We start from the raw sequence: 16,973 nt of genomic DNA on the forward strand, positions 1-16,973 counted from the left end.
TGCTCTGTTTCCCCCTCTTTTCACTCCCTCGTGCCTCAGAAAGGTGCTGATGCTGAGGGCAGGTCAGGTACCTGCTGGAATTGTGTTTGCACATCCCATCGCTCCACTGCTGCCTCTGAATGGCCTTGCACCAGTTCCACCTCCTCTGAATGGCCTTGCACCAGTTCCACCTCCTCTGAATGGCCTTGCACCAGTTCCACCTCCTCTGAATGGCCTTGCACCAGTTCCACCTCTGCACAAACTTGAGTTTTGCCTGAGTCCAGCACAAGACAGGAAATTCAGGTAGCTTGAGGCCTGGGCTGATTTCAGGGCTCTGACCCCAAGCAAGGCCTGTCAGCTGCAGTGGAGAACATCATCCTGGTGGAGATCTCCATGAAAATCTCTTGCAGGGAAGGGTCTTGCTCTGGTGGGGCAGTAGCTGAGCTGAGTTGATAAGCACAGAATCACAGACTGGTGTGGGCTGGAACAGACCTCAAAGCTCATCTCATTCCACCCCCTGCCATGGACCAGGGTGCTCCAAGGTGCTCCCATCCATCCTAGCTTTCATTGACGTGCTGCTTTGAGGCAGTGGACCTTTCCTGGTGGTCCTCAGCCTTCATTTGGGACATCTCATGGGTTGTTGGTGGGTGGGAGTTCTCTGTTCTCTGTTCCTCAGCAGGGAGGTGCTGCAGAAATCCCCTGTGGTTCCCACCTGGGCTCTCCTCTTCTGCCTTCATCCTGATAGAGAGAAAGAATTGAGCTCTAAATGGAGCATGTATTTGTAGGAACAAGCTCTTTGCACATTCCAGCACTTTCATTTCCAGTTCTTGGGGTGAGTGCCAGCCTGTGGAAGTTGTTCACTAGGCTCAGTGTCCCTGTCTGTGTAAAATTGCTCAACACAGATAGAAAAAAGCTGTGGATGAGGCTGCTCTGTGGTCCATGGGAAATGTTCCAGTTCAGTTTCACATGTGGGTGTAAACTTAGGTCCATACTTCCCTTTGACAGGGTGGGGAAGGTGGCAGGGACATGGGAGATGAGTGGAAAAAAGCTTTTATTAGGCCATATTGTCTTTAGTCTGACTCAGAGAGAAACTATTAAAAAGTGGTTTCTTTGCAGGGATTGCAAGTGAATTCAGCTCCTCGTGTGCTTCACTCCCAGCTCTGCGTCTCCCTTGACCTTTCAAGGCAAACCACTCCTTTGCTGATTGCCCAAGCCCAGGGGTGGAAAGTTCCAGGAAAGCAGCAGCACAAAGGAGCAGGAATGGGTGTTGGGAAGGAAATTCTCCATTTGCTCCTGTGTTTCTGAGCCCTCACCCAAGGCAGCTGCTTTACAAGAGCCACAGTGCTGGGTGAGACAGTGCTGCTCTCAGATAAACTTCAGCCTGCTTTGAGAGACTGTCAGGGCTTTAAACTCCTGGAGGGGCCTTTTTTTCCCTTTTTTTCCTCTTATGGCAGGTAGGAAGCTGCTGTGAGCACAGGAAGTGCTGTTTCCATTGAGCAGCTACAGCCTTTGCATTCCCAGGTGCAGGGATGGCAGCTTGAAAGGAGGGCAGGACGAATCTGCTCTCCTCAGGTCCTTGGCACTGGGATCCCTGCTGAGGCTGCCAGCAGGAGGCCAGGCAGAGCAAAGTGATGCTGCAGGATTTTACATGTTCACCCAGCTGTGCACCAGGCACTCCCTGGGCTTGGGATCCTTGCTGTGCCTGGGGCAGCCCTGGAGCAGGAGCTGGGCTGTGACCCCAAACCATGGCAGAGGGATGGAGGAGTTTCCTGAGGCTGTCCGTCTGCTCTGAGTCGTTGAACTGTTGAGCCAGTTAAACTGTTAATGGTCAAACTGTGCCCTGGGGGCCAAGGGAGGGCTGGAGGGTGTTTTGGTGTGGCCAGCAGGTCAGGGGGGTTGATCCTTCCCTTCTACTCAGCCACAAATAGACTTTTGGGTTAAATTCTGGTCTGAAGGACAAGGAGCTGCTGGGGAGGCTCCAAAGGTGATGAGGGGTCTGGAGCACCTCTCATGTGAGGAGAGACTGCAGGAGCAGGTCTGGTTAGTCTGGAGCAGGGTGGTCTCAGAGGGATCTGATGAGTGCACATAAACATCCCCAGGGGGTGTCAGAGGATGGTGCCAGACTCTGTTCAGTGGTGCCAGTGACAGGACAGGGAGCAGTGGCCATAAACTAAATCACAAGGAGTTCCACCTCAACATGAGGAAGGGGAAAAGAGCTCTGGATCAGGTGCCCAGGGAGGGTGTGGAGTCTCCCTCTCTGGAGACATTCCAAACCCACCTGGACATGTTCCTGTGTCACCTGTTCCAGGTGGCCCTGCCTTGGCAGGGACTTTGACTGGGTGCTCTCCAGAGGTCCCTGTGATTCTGGGTCCCCAGCAGCATCCCCAGCCCACTGGCCAATCCCAGCAACCCAACCTGTGGAACCTCCGTGCTCAGCACTCCCAGCAGAAGTTGATTCCTCTTCTTTTCTGGTTTGCTTTTCCTGTGTTGCATCTTGGTGTGCAGGGTCACAGTGCTCCAGAGAGGAGGGACATCTGAGTCTGGAAATACCTGGACACCAATCCATCTTCACAAGGGCTTGAGGGCAAGAAGAGACCATCAATAACTCACCCCAGAGAGGAACTTTTACCCGAAAACACATTTGTTTGCATTTCTTGGCTTCAAAATGTTCTGCTTTTTGGCTTCAGTCCCAGAATCCCAGACTGGTTTGGGTTGGAAGGGACCTTAAAGATGATCCAGTTCCAACCCAGTGCCATGGCCAGAGATGCCATCACTGGGTCAGGTTGCTCAGGTGGCTTCCAGGCTCCATTGATGGAGGGGCTGCTTTCATCCCAATGGATTGAGGGTCTCCAGCTGCCCCCTCTCCCTCATCTGTGTGGTTTCAGCCCCAACATCTTCATGCTTGGGCTCTTCTCTGCTTGGCAGTTTTCCTTTTTGTTGGAGGAGGAAGAGGGGAGGGAAGTGTTGTAACACAAAGATTAAAAGCAGGTGCTTTTCTCACTTTTATCCAGCAGGACAGTTGGGTATTGAATCAAAGGCTGTGGGATCTGTGGTGTTTTAAGGATGGTTAAGGTAGAACATCTGTGAGATGTGAGTGTGTATAAATCCAGCTGTGTGCACTTCTTGGTCTGCACTTCCAAATCCTGAGCTTTCCCTTTAAGCTCTGTCTTTGCTTGGTTCATTTAAGCAAAGTTCATTTAAGCCCTGTCTTTGATTAAACATTTCTCATGCAGCAGCTGAAGCCTCTTGGCTGTGCTGAGGGCTCTGGAAATGCATGGAAAATCCCACAGGCAGAGATTTCTCAGCACCAAGATGCTCAGAAAAATGTGTAAAAATTCCAGATAGGATAGTAGTGCATTTGTCGCAGAATATAGAATATATTTTACATTATATAAAAATATAATATAGAATATAATATATATATAAAGATATTATATAAATATATAATATATAATATATAATATATAATATATAATATATAATATATAATATATAATGTATTATATAGTATATATTATATAATAGATACTATGTATTATTTATATTATATTATATTATATTATATTATATTATATTATATTATATTATATTATATTATATTATATTATATTATATTATATTTTTATTATTTTATACTTATTATATTATATTTATTATATCATATATATAGAATATATATTTATTTCTATTTATTTTCTTTTTCACTCTCTTTTTCCCTCAGACCTGGTGGCTGCACTTTCGCCTGGAGTACAAGGGCTCATTGCATATTTTTCTTATTTTGTTTCACCAAGCACTGGACTCCAAACTTTAAAAATACATTAAAACCTTTATTTTTTTCAGAGTATTGTCCAGGTAATACTGAGTTTTGAGTTGATAGCTGGCCTCCCTCAGATGGGAAGTTCCTGTGGGTCCCCACAGAAGTTTTGTGTCCCCTCAGGCTGTGCCCAGGGTGGCTGCTGGGGACAGTAACACATCTGTTAGACAGCCTCTGCCCACTGATAAGCTTTGGCAGGCTGGACCCAGCTCTGGCAAGCTCCAGGGCAGGACTGGAGCCAGGTCTGGCTCTGCTGAAAGGGCTGGAAACTCCAGCAGGCAAAGAGGAACCAATGTCTGGGCTGGGAGAGCAGAGGTGGCTTTAATTTTGCCTAATTTTGGGATTTTTTTTGAAGTTATCATTCTAATTCTGAATTAATCCAGCTCATTTCTGCTTAGACATGGTAGCAGGCAGGTCAGACATGGTCCAGGCTGGGGTGAGTTTGTCCAAAGATCACTTTTTAAAGTCAGCCTGTGCTGCTTTTGTGGGTTTTGTGTTGCCTTTTTGTGGGTTCTCTCTGTTGGTTGCAGCAGTGGCTTAGGGGCCCCCAGAGTCTGAGATGCCTTTTAGACACCTAAAATTAGATGAGGTGGTCTCACCCTGCCTTAGCTTCTCTCCTATTTTCGTCAGAGTCTGTTTTCTTTGTTCATCAGGGTCTGTTTTCCCCTATTTTCACCAGAGTCTGTTTTCTTTGGGGGAACTTTAATTCCATTTTGGACAACTGTGATGTTCTGAAATGAAAACTTGAGCCTGACCCTTCTGCCTGAGCCTGGGGAGGGCAGGGAGCTCTGCAGTGCTCTCAGGGAGTTGTTCATTCAGAGCAGGGATTTAAATTTATTTTATTGGGTGTTCTTTGCCACGTGGAGTCACAGGGACAGTGGAATAGCCCAACTTCTGAGTCTTAAATTCCTTGTGTTACTAAAATGTACCCAGCCCCTAAATAATATGTATTTACTTGGTATCAACTTCAAAATCACCAGTAAATCTTTTGGGTTTTAAATTACCTTTGTTTTAAATGAATCCAAGCTCAGATGGGCATTCAGGCAGTAGTGGGGTCCATGGGAGATGCTTTTCCTGCTGCATCTGGCATGAGGGATGCCTAAAAAAGCTTTGAAAAAACTGGAATGTTTCTAATTAATAAGGTTACACTTCATGGATGCAGGGTAGAAATTCCTACCTTTTATTTCTTTTTAATTAAAGAAAGGATGGCTGTGGATTAAATAGCTGTGAGTTGGAGAGAAAACTGAATGTAGAGAAAACCTAATTTTGGCCTACTTAGAAGGGATGAATGCTGTAAAGTCACCAAGTTTTAGAGAGATAAAAACTTTGGGTTTATAATTCCCTTGCACTTGCAGCACAGGAGCAGAAAAGCTGCTGAGCAGCATTTTCAAGGGGAGAACTCACTGCCACGAGGTGCGTTTGAAATGAGGATTTTAGCAGGTTTTCAGTGAAGCTTTTTTTGGGGAATGAAAAAGGAGGGATGAAAAGGTCACGTCAGGAAGAAGTGTTTCTTCAGGTGTCTGGAGCTGTGGAAGAGCTCCTGTTTGATTCATGATTGTCACTGGGAGGCTCCTGCTGGCTCTGGTTTGTGTGCCCATCCCTGGCTGTGGCAGAGTTCAGCAAAGCTGTGAAATATTTTGAGTTGTGCTGTGCAGGTGCCCTTGGTGAGCCTGGGATGGCCATTCCTGTTTTCCTGTCACCACATCAGGTGTCCTGGTTGGGAAAACCCAGCCACACAAATTGTGAGGCTGCTCTTGATATGAACTGATGCTCCAAGGGCAAATCTTCACTTTGGGTTTGAGGTGGGGATGTTGGGCTGGTGCTGCTTGCAGGAGCCCAGAGCTCAATGTATAGGGAACAATGCCATTCCCAACTGCTCATGGGTTTGTTTTGGTGCTGCCAGAAGTGGGAATGGGAGAATGGAGGGGTTTTACCCCATAGAAAGTGAGGATCCTGCTTGCAGTGTCTCAGGGAATTGTGGTTTCTCTCAGTCTCTGCTGTGAAGTTCCATTTCTCTGTTTTTTCAGACCTCTGCTCACACAGGTTTGGAAGGCTGGTGCCACTTCCACAGTCAATCAGATTGCATTTCACAATAAGGGAAATAAGTGTGTGTGTGTGATTTTAATTTCAGCCTCATGGATTTTTCATAAAGCCTGTGATGCTTTCTGGAGTAATGCAGTTACTTTTTCCCTAGGGCAGTGCTCTAATTCACATTGTTTTGGTTGCTTTCATGGCAGGTAGAGCAATTCTTGCTCTCTGCTTACTCAGTTTATCTCATAGGCAGCCACTGAAGTTGTTTGACTGCTCTGGTGGGAGAGCACAGTGTTTAAATCAACAAATCTTGAAGGCTTCATTCAGCCAGGTGCCTAAAGCTGGGCTCTAGAAACCTCCAGCTGTGGTTACAGAGATTATTTTTTGTTGCTTTGCATTTTTTTTCCTGGCACTGACTTTGCTGCAATAATTGCTTAAATGGCCTTTTAAAGACCCTGAATGCAGAAAGAGAAACAAAAATTGAAAGAATAAAGGCATAGTTGTGGCTCCCTCTGCCCACAGCTTTTCAAATAGTTAAATAAAACAGAAAAAAAAAGGAGCACTTTATCTTCTCCCAGAGTTTTTGCTATCAAAAACAAACCCTTGTGCCTCTTTCTGTGCTCAGGGAGGTCTGGGTGCTGTGAGAGGGAGCAGGTGGAGGTGATAAATTCAAATCCTGCCTGGAGAACCCTCAGTCACTGCTCCTGCAGGTGAGGTTTGTGTCTCTGTGTGCTCCAGAGAGCACTGGGGAACAATTTTTGGATGTTCTGGGCCTCTCTCTGGACTGGGGAGCAATTTTTGGGTGTTCAGGGGCTCTCTCTGGACTGGGGAGCAATTTTTGGATGTTCTGGGCCTCTCTCTGGACTGGGGAGCAATTTTTGGGTGTTCTGGGGCTCTCTCTGGAGGCTGTGAGCCAGCAGAGCCCACGTGGGAGGCAATCCCAGGCTGGGTTTCCTGGAATGAGGGGAATGGATCTCTTAGTGCAGTTTTTCCTCAGCAGGAAAAATGGCCACAGAGACCACTCAGGGTTTGGAGAGCCTTCCAGATACATCTGCAAAGATGCTTTGTGCCCAACATCTGTGGCTTTCAGCTGGAAATCAGGAGCATCAGAGGGGCTGTCCCCCTCTTAACTGATGGGCAGGCTGAGGCTGGAGGGGTGAGATGCTCCAGGAGGCCTTTGAGAGCCTGGTGTGGGTTCAGCACTGACCAGGTGTCCAGCCAGGGGTTGGATTGGATGATTCACATGTACTGACCAGGCCTAGGAAGGCTTTCAGTTTGCTGGAAATGTCTTTAAATCTCAGATGGGCACCAAAACCCAGAAAGTTTAGGGAATAATGATGTTGTTTGAGATATTGGAATGCATCACTTTTAGAATCTAGAGCTGCCAGTGCTGTTTGGGCAGGACCTGTACCCAAATCTTTCAGGTCAACACAGTGGGAAGGAGATAGCAAATATCAGGAAAGGTTCTGCCCCCAGAGGGTGCTGGCACTGCCCAGGGAATGGGCATGGCCCCGAGGCTGCCAGAGCTCCAGGAGCTGCCAGGGATGCCCAGGGTGGGGCTGCTGGGGGGTCTGTGTAGGGACAGCACCTGGATTGATGATCCTGGTGCTCCCTTCCTGCTCAGGGCAGTCTGTGATTCCATTATTAAGATGGACTAAACAAATGCATTAACAAAGGGTAGGAAAAGGGGGAGATTTTTATCTTCCCAATGAAAAGAGAAAGAGAATTTGGGTGGGTTTTGGGAAGAGCTGTTCTGGTGAGCAGCTGGGTGGTGCTGGGTCTCCTCCCTGCTGCCCTTTGCAGGGAGCTGCTCCAGGCACACTGGACTTGTCACCCCAGGGTCCTGGTGGTCCTTCATGAGTTAGCCTGGCACCAGGTTCTTGCCAGGTCAGAAGTGACATTTGTGAGGCAGCTGAGGGAGCTGGGCAGGGGCTCAGCCTGGAGCAAAGGAGGCTCAGGGGGCCCTTGTGGCTCTGCACAGTTCCTGACAGGAGGGGACAGCCAGGGGTCAGGCTGTGCTCCAGGGAACAGGGACAGGAGCAGAGGGAATGGCCTCAGGGTGGGCCAGGGCAGGCTCAGGGTGGAATTTCTTCATTGGAAGGGGCTGCTCAGGGAAGTTTGGAGTCCCCATCCCTGGAGGTGTCCAACAAGCACCTGGAGGTGGCACTCAGGGCTCTGGGCTGGATGACGAGGTGGGGATCGGTCACAGGTTGGACCCCATGGTCTTGGCAGTTTTTCCAGCCTTGGTTTTGGGATTCAGAATGTTGTTCAGAATGTTCTCCTTGCCTGTTTGTGCTCTGAGGGCAGTGTGAAATGAGGAGCTGGTACCCAGTGGTCTGGCTGTTCCTCCAGTGTGACTCCAGGCTCTCTGGATCCTATAGGTGAAAATTGCTTTGATGGAAGCTGGTTTGAACCAATCCCCCCTGCTCTGACAGAGCTCTCCCTGTACTTCTTGTGTTGCTTTTCATAACTGTCTGCTCTCTGGAAGGAAAACAAGCCAAGGAATCCCTAACAGCAGGTTGATGTAATCATTGCTCTGAGCATGCCAGGGAATTGTTATCACTCCTGGGTGCCTGGGGAGCTGCTGGGTTGTCATGTCAGAAACTTTTACTGCAAGTATGTGACATTCCTAATTGGATTTTTCAGCTTGGATTTGAATTCTTTGGTGGGATAAAGTCATTGATGGACAGCAGGGAAATGTTGGAAATGTTTGTTTTATGTGGGCATTGTTGTGTGTGAGCTTTGTCAGGCTGCAAAAAACTTGCTGCATTTGAATCATAGAATGATTTCAGTCTAAAAATGCATTTATCACGCTTCACTCCTGTGTTTACTCCTGCTCTTCCCTCTGAAATGCCACCATGAATCCTGGACCTGTTGTGCTTTGTTGTGCTGAAAGAGCCAATTTCCACTGAAGAACATATCCCAGGAGAGCTGGGATAGCCAGGAGTTTTTCCTTGGGATGTTCCTGTAGCAGTAGAGCCCTGATGGGGTTTTCATGTGGGGATGACATTTGGCTGCTGGGCTGTGTGAGAGCCATAAAAGCTCCCTGGGACAGCCCAGCAAAGCTTTTCTGTGTCAGACTGGCTTTGGGAAGGGCTTTGCCAGAGATCCGGATGCAAGATGGGGCAGAGTTTTGTTTGCCAGGTGAGGTGTTGACATATGGTGCAATAAATGCAGTTATTGGAAAAGCCAGAGATAATATTTACCTTGAAAAATCCATTGTTGGGAATAAATGGCCACATCTGCAGCTCAGGCAGGTGGGAGTGACTGCTGTCACCTGGGCCACCACCCCAAATGTCACCGTGTGAGGAGCGAGGAGGGCTGGGCAGGTGGGTGAGGGAACAGCCTGACAACTAAAACTGTGCTTTAGTTGATGTGGTGGTGGTTGATCCATGGTTGGATATCTTGGAGATCTTTCCCAACCCTAAATATTCTGAGATTCTGTGATTTACATCAGGCATGGTGGCTCTTCCACTGTGAGTAGCTGTGCTTGGAGTTCAGCATGGGAGTTTCAGCCTTGGGGTTTCAACCCACTTGTGACCCTTTTCTCCTCTCTTCCTCCCTCTCCCTGCAGGGTTTAATGCCATGGCTGCAGATGAAAGCGCTGCAGAAAAGCAAGTGGGGGAACCAAAAATGGCAGTGGATGGTGAAACCAACGGTTCCTGTGAGCACAGCGAGGGTGGGGGCCACCCAAACCCAGCGAAAAACACTCAGGACAACACGAAAGTGAGCCAGCAGGACTCTTCTACTAAATTAAATAGGATAGCAGAAAATGGCATTTCGGACAGCGAGCCTGGGAAGCAAAACCATCTGAAAGCAAATGACTTCACACAGACTTCTGTCACAGGGAGCAATGGATATATCCTAACCAAGCAGATGGCACAGGAGCAGCCTCTAAGGACTACCAGCTTTGCTTCTCTCACTGGCCATGCTGCAAAAACCCTGCCTGGAGGAGCAGGCAAAGGCAGGACTGTGGGGTCCTTTGCCCAGCTCCAAGCCACGATGCCAAGCAAGCTCGGGGAGGGCAGCAAGGACACGGATGCTAAAAAAGGCCCTGCTGCTAATGCTGAAGTCAAGGTGCACAGAGCACGGAAGACAATGCCTAAACCCACCCCCAGCCTGGTAATGTACCTGCCCAGCACAGAGCTGCTGCTGCTGCTGCTGCTGGGCTTGCTCTTGGCTTTCTCTGGGGGTCTGGGGGGTGCCTGGCTGCATGGCAACACGTGGTGTTCAGAGCTTGCCTGCTGAGTGAATTGGTGGTTTTATTGTTTTTTGTTTATTTTTATTTTTATTTTTATTTTTATTTTTATTTAATTTAATTTTTATTTTATTTTTATTTTATTTTTATTTTACTTTTATTTTATTTTTATTTTACTTTTATTTAATTTTTATTTTATTTTAATTTTTAATTTAAATTTAATTTTTATCTTATTTTAATTTTTATAAAGATAGTTTATCTATATTTTATATAGATATATAAATATCTATATATATATTTCTTATCTATATTATATTTTTAATTTATATATTTTATATTATCCTTTATTTCAAATATAATATTATAATTAATGTATAATTTCATAATATACACAATTTTATATGTATATAAATAAATATATTATATTTGTTTATATATTTCTATATATAAAACTATATTTATATTGATATTTATCTATATTTTTATATAGATATCTATATCTATATAAAAATATCTATATCTATATTTAGTTAATCTATATTCATATCTATATCTATAGTTAGTTAGTTAGTTACTTATTTTTATTTTAATTTTTTCTCTTCCACCAGACAGAAATGTTGAAGTAGTTGGTCACATGGCAACACCAGTTCCCATCCCCAATGCATTTCTAAATATATAATTGATCAATTGCCTCCTCCAACACATCTGTGTGAGACACTAAATGGCCTTTCTCTCACGGCTCTATTGCTCATCAGCCTCTGCTGATATCCAGAGCTGCTTGTGAAACAAATTAGATTTTTTCTGAGGTCAACCCAAAGGAAATTAAGCCTAGCATGTAAGCTTGAGGCTCCTCCCAAGCTCAGAAGCTGTCAAGGAGCTGAGCTGTGAGGCCCTTGATTGCTTTGCTGTAGGAATCATTATAGGGCTAAAGGAGATGATGCTTTCTCTCCATGTCATTGGGAAATGTTCTCTCCAGGATCCTTAGGGTGGATTTACCATCACTTAATAAAGCAGAGCCCTGCTTTTTTTAAATTTTTTTTTTTGGAGGCATAAGGAAATGTCATTTGGTGCATTCATGTCATAGTGGGGAGGACAGAAACGGGCCTCTCTTTGTCGTGGTTATTGACAAATTTGGTTATTTTCTTGGTTCTTTGCCAGAGGTAGGGAATAGATCCTGCAACAGGCAGAGCTCCACTGTAAGCAATTTTCATCTCTGTGATGCTTTGTATGACTACAGTGAGCTGGATCCTCTCATTGTGCTGTGTCTGAGGGAGACTGGGAAGGGTGAGCCATGGGAGTCAAGGGAAGGGTGAGCCATGGGATCCTTCCCAGAAATGCATGGAAGCTGCTGCAGCCTTGTCAAGTCGGTGCAATGCATTGGTGCTGTGATCCAGCAGATCCACAGGGCCCTCAGATGTCCCCTCATCTCAGCACAGCAGTGTGAGGTGTGAAAGGCTCAGAGCTGGGAGTCCCTGTGGTCTGGAGCAGGGAAAGAGAGAGGAAAAAGGGAAAAGAGAGGGTGGCACCTGGCCAGCCCCAGATGGGGGAAGGCGCCGTTGCTGTGGCACCACCTGTGCCTCTGGGAGCAGCTGGGAGTCCAAAGGGCACAGCAGGATCCCAAACCTGTGGGCACCAGGCTCAGGAGAGGGGCAGGAGCCACAGCTGCCTGCCCCCCTGAGCCCTCATTCCCCTCTGCCTGGCCCTGGCCGTGGTTGAGTTCTCTGCTCTCACCCTGCCTGTGTTTCTGGCTTGCACAGGGAAGCCCAGCTGCCATCCAGCTCCCATCTGGGTTTCTCCTACCCAGGGAAGGCTTTGCAGCCTCCAGCCCCCAGTTGTGCACTGGAATTAGGCCAGGCAAACCCCCAGACCCTGGTGGGATTTAGCAGAGAGGGATCCCCTGGGGCTGAGCAATTGAAAGAGGCAATTCCCTCCTAAAGGTGACTGCTGGGTTGGGAGAGAGTGTTTCCCTCATTCATATTTTATGATATATCAGAAGAATATTTCTGTTTAACCCCTTGGGCTTCAAGGTTTGTCTCTGGGAGGTGGCATGGGGTGTTTGGGAGCTCTGGGAGTGCTGGGACAGCTCACTGGGATGGAGCTGCTGGTCCTTTGCTCACACAACAAAAGCAGCTTCAAAAAACCAAAGCCTGCACTTGTTGGGCTGCTCTGGAAAGTGCATAGCCTGTCCTCAGCTCCTCTGGGCATTTGCCTTGGGCTTAAAATAGGGAGAGAAGCAGCATTCCCAGGAAGGTGGTGAGAAGAGGCTGTTCCCATGTTCTCTGCTCAAGCCTCTGCAGCTGAATGGGAACCCAAGATCTGATCTCAGTTCTGCAAGACAATGAAACATCTGTGTGTTCAGCCTTCCTGATAATTACTACCTCATTTTTCCCTATTGTCTCTGGAATTTACATGCTATTTTCTTTGGAGCAGCAGAGTCCTTGCTAAGCTGTCATTTTTCTGTCCCAATTATTTCTTTGTTGAGCTGCTTAGAGGAGGCTCCTCAGCTCAGGAGCTTTTCCTGTACCAACCTTCACACCTTCTCCCCTTAAAAAACCTCTGTGAAATCAGGTGCTGTATCCTGGGAAATAAATTGTGGAAATCACCCAGGAACTGCTATTACAGACCACAGTAGTTTGCTTGGTTAGTATTTTTTAGGGCATTGCTGTTTTCTTGGTGAAACTGTTCTTGCACAACTGTTCTGCCTGGGAGGAGGAGGAGGAGGGGAGGAAGGTGTTTTGCTGCCTGCGAAGTGTGAACATTTGTTCCCCCTGGCTCCTGCAGAAACCCACTGGGGCCAAGAAATTGTTTTGTGTAATCCAATAGGTGTCAGGGGACCTTGGTAACCTTTTCCTGCACATGTGAATTGGTCTCTGAAAGGAAGGAGAGAATTTTCTCACCAATTTAACCAGCTTTTTCTCTGTTTAGGAGTTGCTTCCTGAATTGGGATCGAAGCTGAATCTGAAACAGGTGACAATTTTAATTGATGTTGTCGCATGTTAAGGTGGTTTTTGAGCAGAGAGCATCATTTCTGCTCCCCTTCTGAACAGAGCAGTAACACAAGCACTGCCCTTTTGGAAGAATCTTTCACTGCTAATCCATTTTACAGCCCTGTTAAGAACCCAAAAGTTTGCAGGGCCAGGCAGCAGACTGAAAGGCAAGTGTGTGTCTGTGTGTGTGTGCTGTGCTGGGAGAAGGCTCCTCCTGCTTGGGAACCAGCTGCTGAGCTGAACTTCAGTAAAACATGAGGGGTAAAGGATGGAAAAGGTGGTGAGGGCATCCCAGAGTTACCTTGGAGACAGGAGGAGCAGATGGATGAACTGGGAATCCCAAGTTGTGTTTCCTTTCCGTGGTGACCACAGGGCTGGAGTTTGGGGTGTGTGTCTCTGGTGGTATTTTTTATGCTGTGCAGAGGACTGGGTCAGGAAACAGTGCAAAAATCCTTTAAATGGGTGTTTTGGCCTGATTCACAGTGTGTCCCCAAAATGCCAGGTGCCAGTTTAACTGGGGGAGACCATGTGGGCAGGGAGGAAGAGCTTGGAGCAGGAGATGCTTTGCTCATGTAGGTCTTTCTACCAATGTAGGTCTTTCCACCAATGTTCATCAAACTATTCCCTTCAGTAGCATTGCCATTAAATACCTGATCCCAGAGCTTTTAAACTGCCTCCTTTGTGGTGCTGCTGTGCTGCAGGAGCCTCTGGCCTGGAGAACACCCTGTGGCCATCTCTTGGGGCAGGCAGGTGACAGCCAGGGGATTGTAGGGGTCTGGGATTGCTCAGCAGGCTCTGACCCTCCCGTGTGCAGGAAACATAAAGCAAAAGGGCAGGGCCTGATGGGGGTGGTGATAATGGGGATATTGTGTCCTTGGGGAGGACTCAGAAGGTCCATCCTGCTCCAGAGAGGTGTCCAGGTGTGCTCCATGGGACTGACAGAGTGAAATTGGTGTGTGTGAGGTTGGGCAGAGATAAATATCGTGGAATCACAGAATGTCTTGAGCTGGGAGGGACTGAAGGGATCCCCCAGCCCAGCTCCTGTCCCTGCCCAGCCCCCCCAGCAGCCCCACCCTGGGCACCCCTGGCAGCGCTGCCCAAAGGCTCCTGGAGCTCTGGCAGCCTCGGGGCCGTGCCCATTCCCTGGGCAGCCTGGGCAGTGCCAGCACCCTCTGGGGGCAGAGCCTTGCCCTGAGCTCAGCCTGAGCTGCCCTGGCCCAGCCCCAGCCGTGCCCTGGCTCCTGTCCCTGGCCCAGAGCAGAGATGGGAGCTGCCCCTCGGGAGGAGCTGCAGCCCCGGGGAGCTCTGCCCTCACTCTGCTCCAGCTGAGCAACCCCAGAGCCCTCAGCTGCTCCTCACAGCCCCTCCAGAGCCTTCCCTGATGGGAAACCTCCTTCAGGAGTGACAGTGCTGCCATTGGGCTCCTTAGAGGGTTTGCTGCAGAGGGAAGTGAGAGTGAAGGCTGTTGTGCAGTGCTTTAACCTGATATTGAACTGCTGCTGCTGGAGGTGCCGCCCCAGCTCTGACCACAGCCCACAGAAATAACAGCCCTGGCCCCTGCAGAGGGGTTTGGTGGGGTCAGGAGCCCTGGTGGCACATCTGCCCTGGGCTCCCTGTTTCGTTTTGACTGATGTGTGACACTCCCTTGCCTTGGGGCAGTTTGGTGCAGGAGGGGACAGGATGAGGGGATACCCCTCAGTGCTCTGCTTCAGAAACACTTTTAGTGCAGGTTTGGGGCCACATCTTCACTTCAGCTCAGTCTACCTGGCTGCCTAAATCATGTTTTTTATGTAGGAATGTGACTGCACTCAGATAAGTGCAATTGTAACCAAGTCACCATGTAATCCCCCCTCTAATGGGCACATATTAATCAGCAGATCATTAATCTGATCTAGACTAAGAGCAAAGCCTTGCAGGCTTGTTGCTCCAAGGTGAGGCTTGATCAGGCTGCTGAAATTCAGCAGTGAAAACCACAATCCTGCAGCAGCAAAGACAGAGCAGCACCACCACAGCTCCTACAGGCACTATCATCTGCTTGTGATCAATTTTTTATAGCAGACTGATATTTCTTGCTTAACCACCACTCACCAGTTGTTAGAGGCAGATCCCCCTGGGAGCTGCTGCTTCGTGCTCTTCAAAGGCAGTGCCTTGGTACAAATCTCCTGACCCTGTTCCTGGTGGATGGGGAGGCAGAGCTCTCCATCCAGCTGCCCTGTTCCCTGTGGCAGGGCTGCCCAGCTCACTCCTCCTGCCCTGTTGGCTCTGGGTTGTGTGCTGGAGATGAGAGTCCTGCAGAGCACAGGACTAAGGGAGCCCAGAATCTCAGCCTGAGGTGGTTTCAGGCATCAGGAGCCCTTCTGCAGTGCTTAGAGCTGCCCTGCTCCCAGGCAGGACCTATGCCTGTGTCCTTCCACCAACACTCTGGTTTCTCTCCCTTCTTGCTGGTTTTAGTGATGGAAAGACCCTTTAAATGCTGGGCAGTGGGAAAAATGTCCTGTGGAGTTTATAGAGCCAACAGAAGCGTCCATGACTGAGGTTGGTTTGTTCTGTAGTTTTGCTTTCAGGGAAAAAAAACCAAAGCAACTGAGGATATTCTGTCTTTTGCCATTTTAATAACTTCCCCCTGCTGCTGTTGGGGACTTCAGTGCCAATAATAGAAATGTGGTTGATCCTGTAAAATGTAGACAGCACTTGAGTTTAATTTTTGTAAACGCATCAAATATCCTGTTCTTGCCCCAATCTAGCCCATTTTCTTGGCTGTATTTCTCACAGTGGGGTTGCACGTAGTGGTGGTCCCATTTCTGCTGTTTCCAGGCACAACCATTGCTGGAAGTGTTGGAATATCTGCCCAAATTCTTCACTATTCACTACACAAAGCTGATACCACATGAGAAGCTGCAAGAAATGAAGATGTTGGTGTTGCAATTTCTTTTTCTGTCTCATTTATGGCCCTTTCTTGGCCTCAGGTGGCCTACAACATGTGACCACTGCATCCTGGAGTTTCCTTTGCATGGCATTCTGCTCTCAGTGCTTCTCTCAAACTGGATGAAATCTGTTTAATAAGAGTAGCAAAGATGTGACTGTTTTATGTAGCTGAGAACCAGGAAAGGTGGTGAGAAAACTGACTTAAAAATTTGTGCTGATCCTTTTTATCACAATCCTTAGATGTAATGTTTTTATAAACACAAGAAACCTCTTCACTCCTTTCTGGGAATTCTTGTTGTTCTTGGTTTTTTTTACCATTGCTGCATGTGCCTCCAGGTAAATCTTTAAGTATCTTCAAGTATCTCTCTTCCATGAGACTTGAGTTAAAAAAAACCTTTTAACTGAATTGCCATGAAAAACCTCACATTTAGCAGTTGTTTTGCAGCCTGTTGAAGATTTTAAATTTATTTCTGTGTTGTTATTACAGAGGTAGAGAAAAACCCTAAGCTAATAACATAATACCTTTAAATTTACAAGTTGGATTGTGTTCTTCCAAGCAGCCTGGCATGGCCTGAGTGTGAATTCCTGGCATTTGGGAGCAACAGCACCTTTTGTTAGAGACCAGTTGCAAAAACCTGCTCTTAAAGGACAAAAAATGCAGCCCTTGTTCACACTTGTGTCAGATCTGCCTGTCCCAAACTCATTTTTCTAATTTTAAGTTAGAAATGGAAAGCATTGGATCTATCAGGGGACTTGGGAATTCTCAGAATAATTGTGTAGCCAAGAGTTACTGTTAACCTTTAGATCTATAAACTGAGGACTTTTAAGAGGTATAAATAGTATTGTTGAGACTATTCTTGGCATCCTGTGCCCTGCACTCCTGACGTGCATTTTTTAAGGGGTAGAACAACTGGGAGCAGACTCAGGGTGATCCAGAAAATGATCCTATGGCAAATTAATTTGCTCATTTTATTACAATTATTGAAGAGAAAAGTTTAAAAAGAAAAAAAAGAAGTTGGTCCATAAATGTCTCCTGGGA

The 16,973-nt window shown here is 47.3% G+C and overlaps 1 protein-coding gene across 4 annotated transcripts in view; it reads left to right on the forward strand.

Annotated features, from left to right (window-relative positions):
• The window catches only part of LOC132082216 (histone-lysine N-methyltransferase EHMT1-like), a 123,513-nt gene that overhangs the window by 59,043 nt on the left and 47,497 nt on the right, over positions 1-16,973 (forward strand). For 3 of the 4 annotated variants that reach the window (XM_059486383.1, XM_059486384.1, XM_059486381.1), the window contains exons 3-4: positions 9,399-9,946; positions 12,948-12,989. In XM_059486383.1, the coding sequence (XP_059342366.1) occupies positions 9,399-9,946; positions 12,948-12,989 (590 nt within the window). The remainder of the gene's footprint in view (positions 1-9,398; positions 9,947-12,947; positions 12,990-16,973) is intronic. The other variant, XM_059486382.1, reaches the window with a different exon arrangement.

This window comes from Ammospiza nelsoni, chromosome 20 (assembly GCF_027579445.1).
Source record: "Ammospiza nelsoni isolate bAmmNel1 chromosome 20, bAmmNel1.pri, whole genome shotgun sequence".
Lineage (NCBI taxonomy): Eukaryota > Metazoa > Chordata > Aves > Passeriformes > Passerellidae > Ammospiza > Ammospiza nelsoni.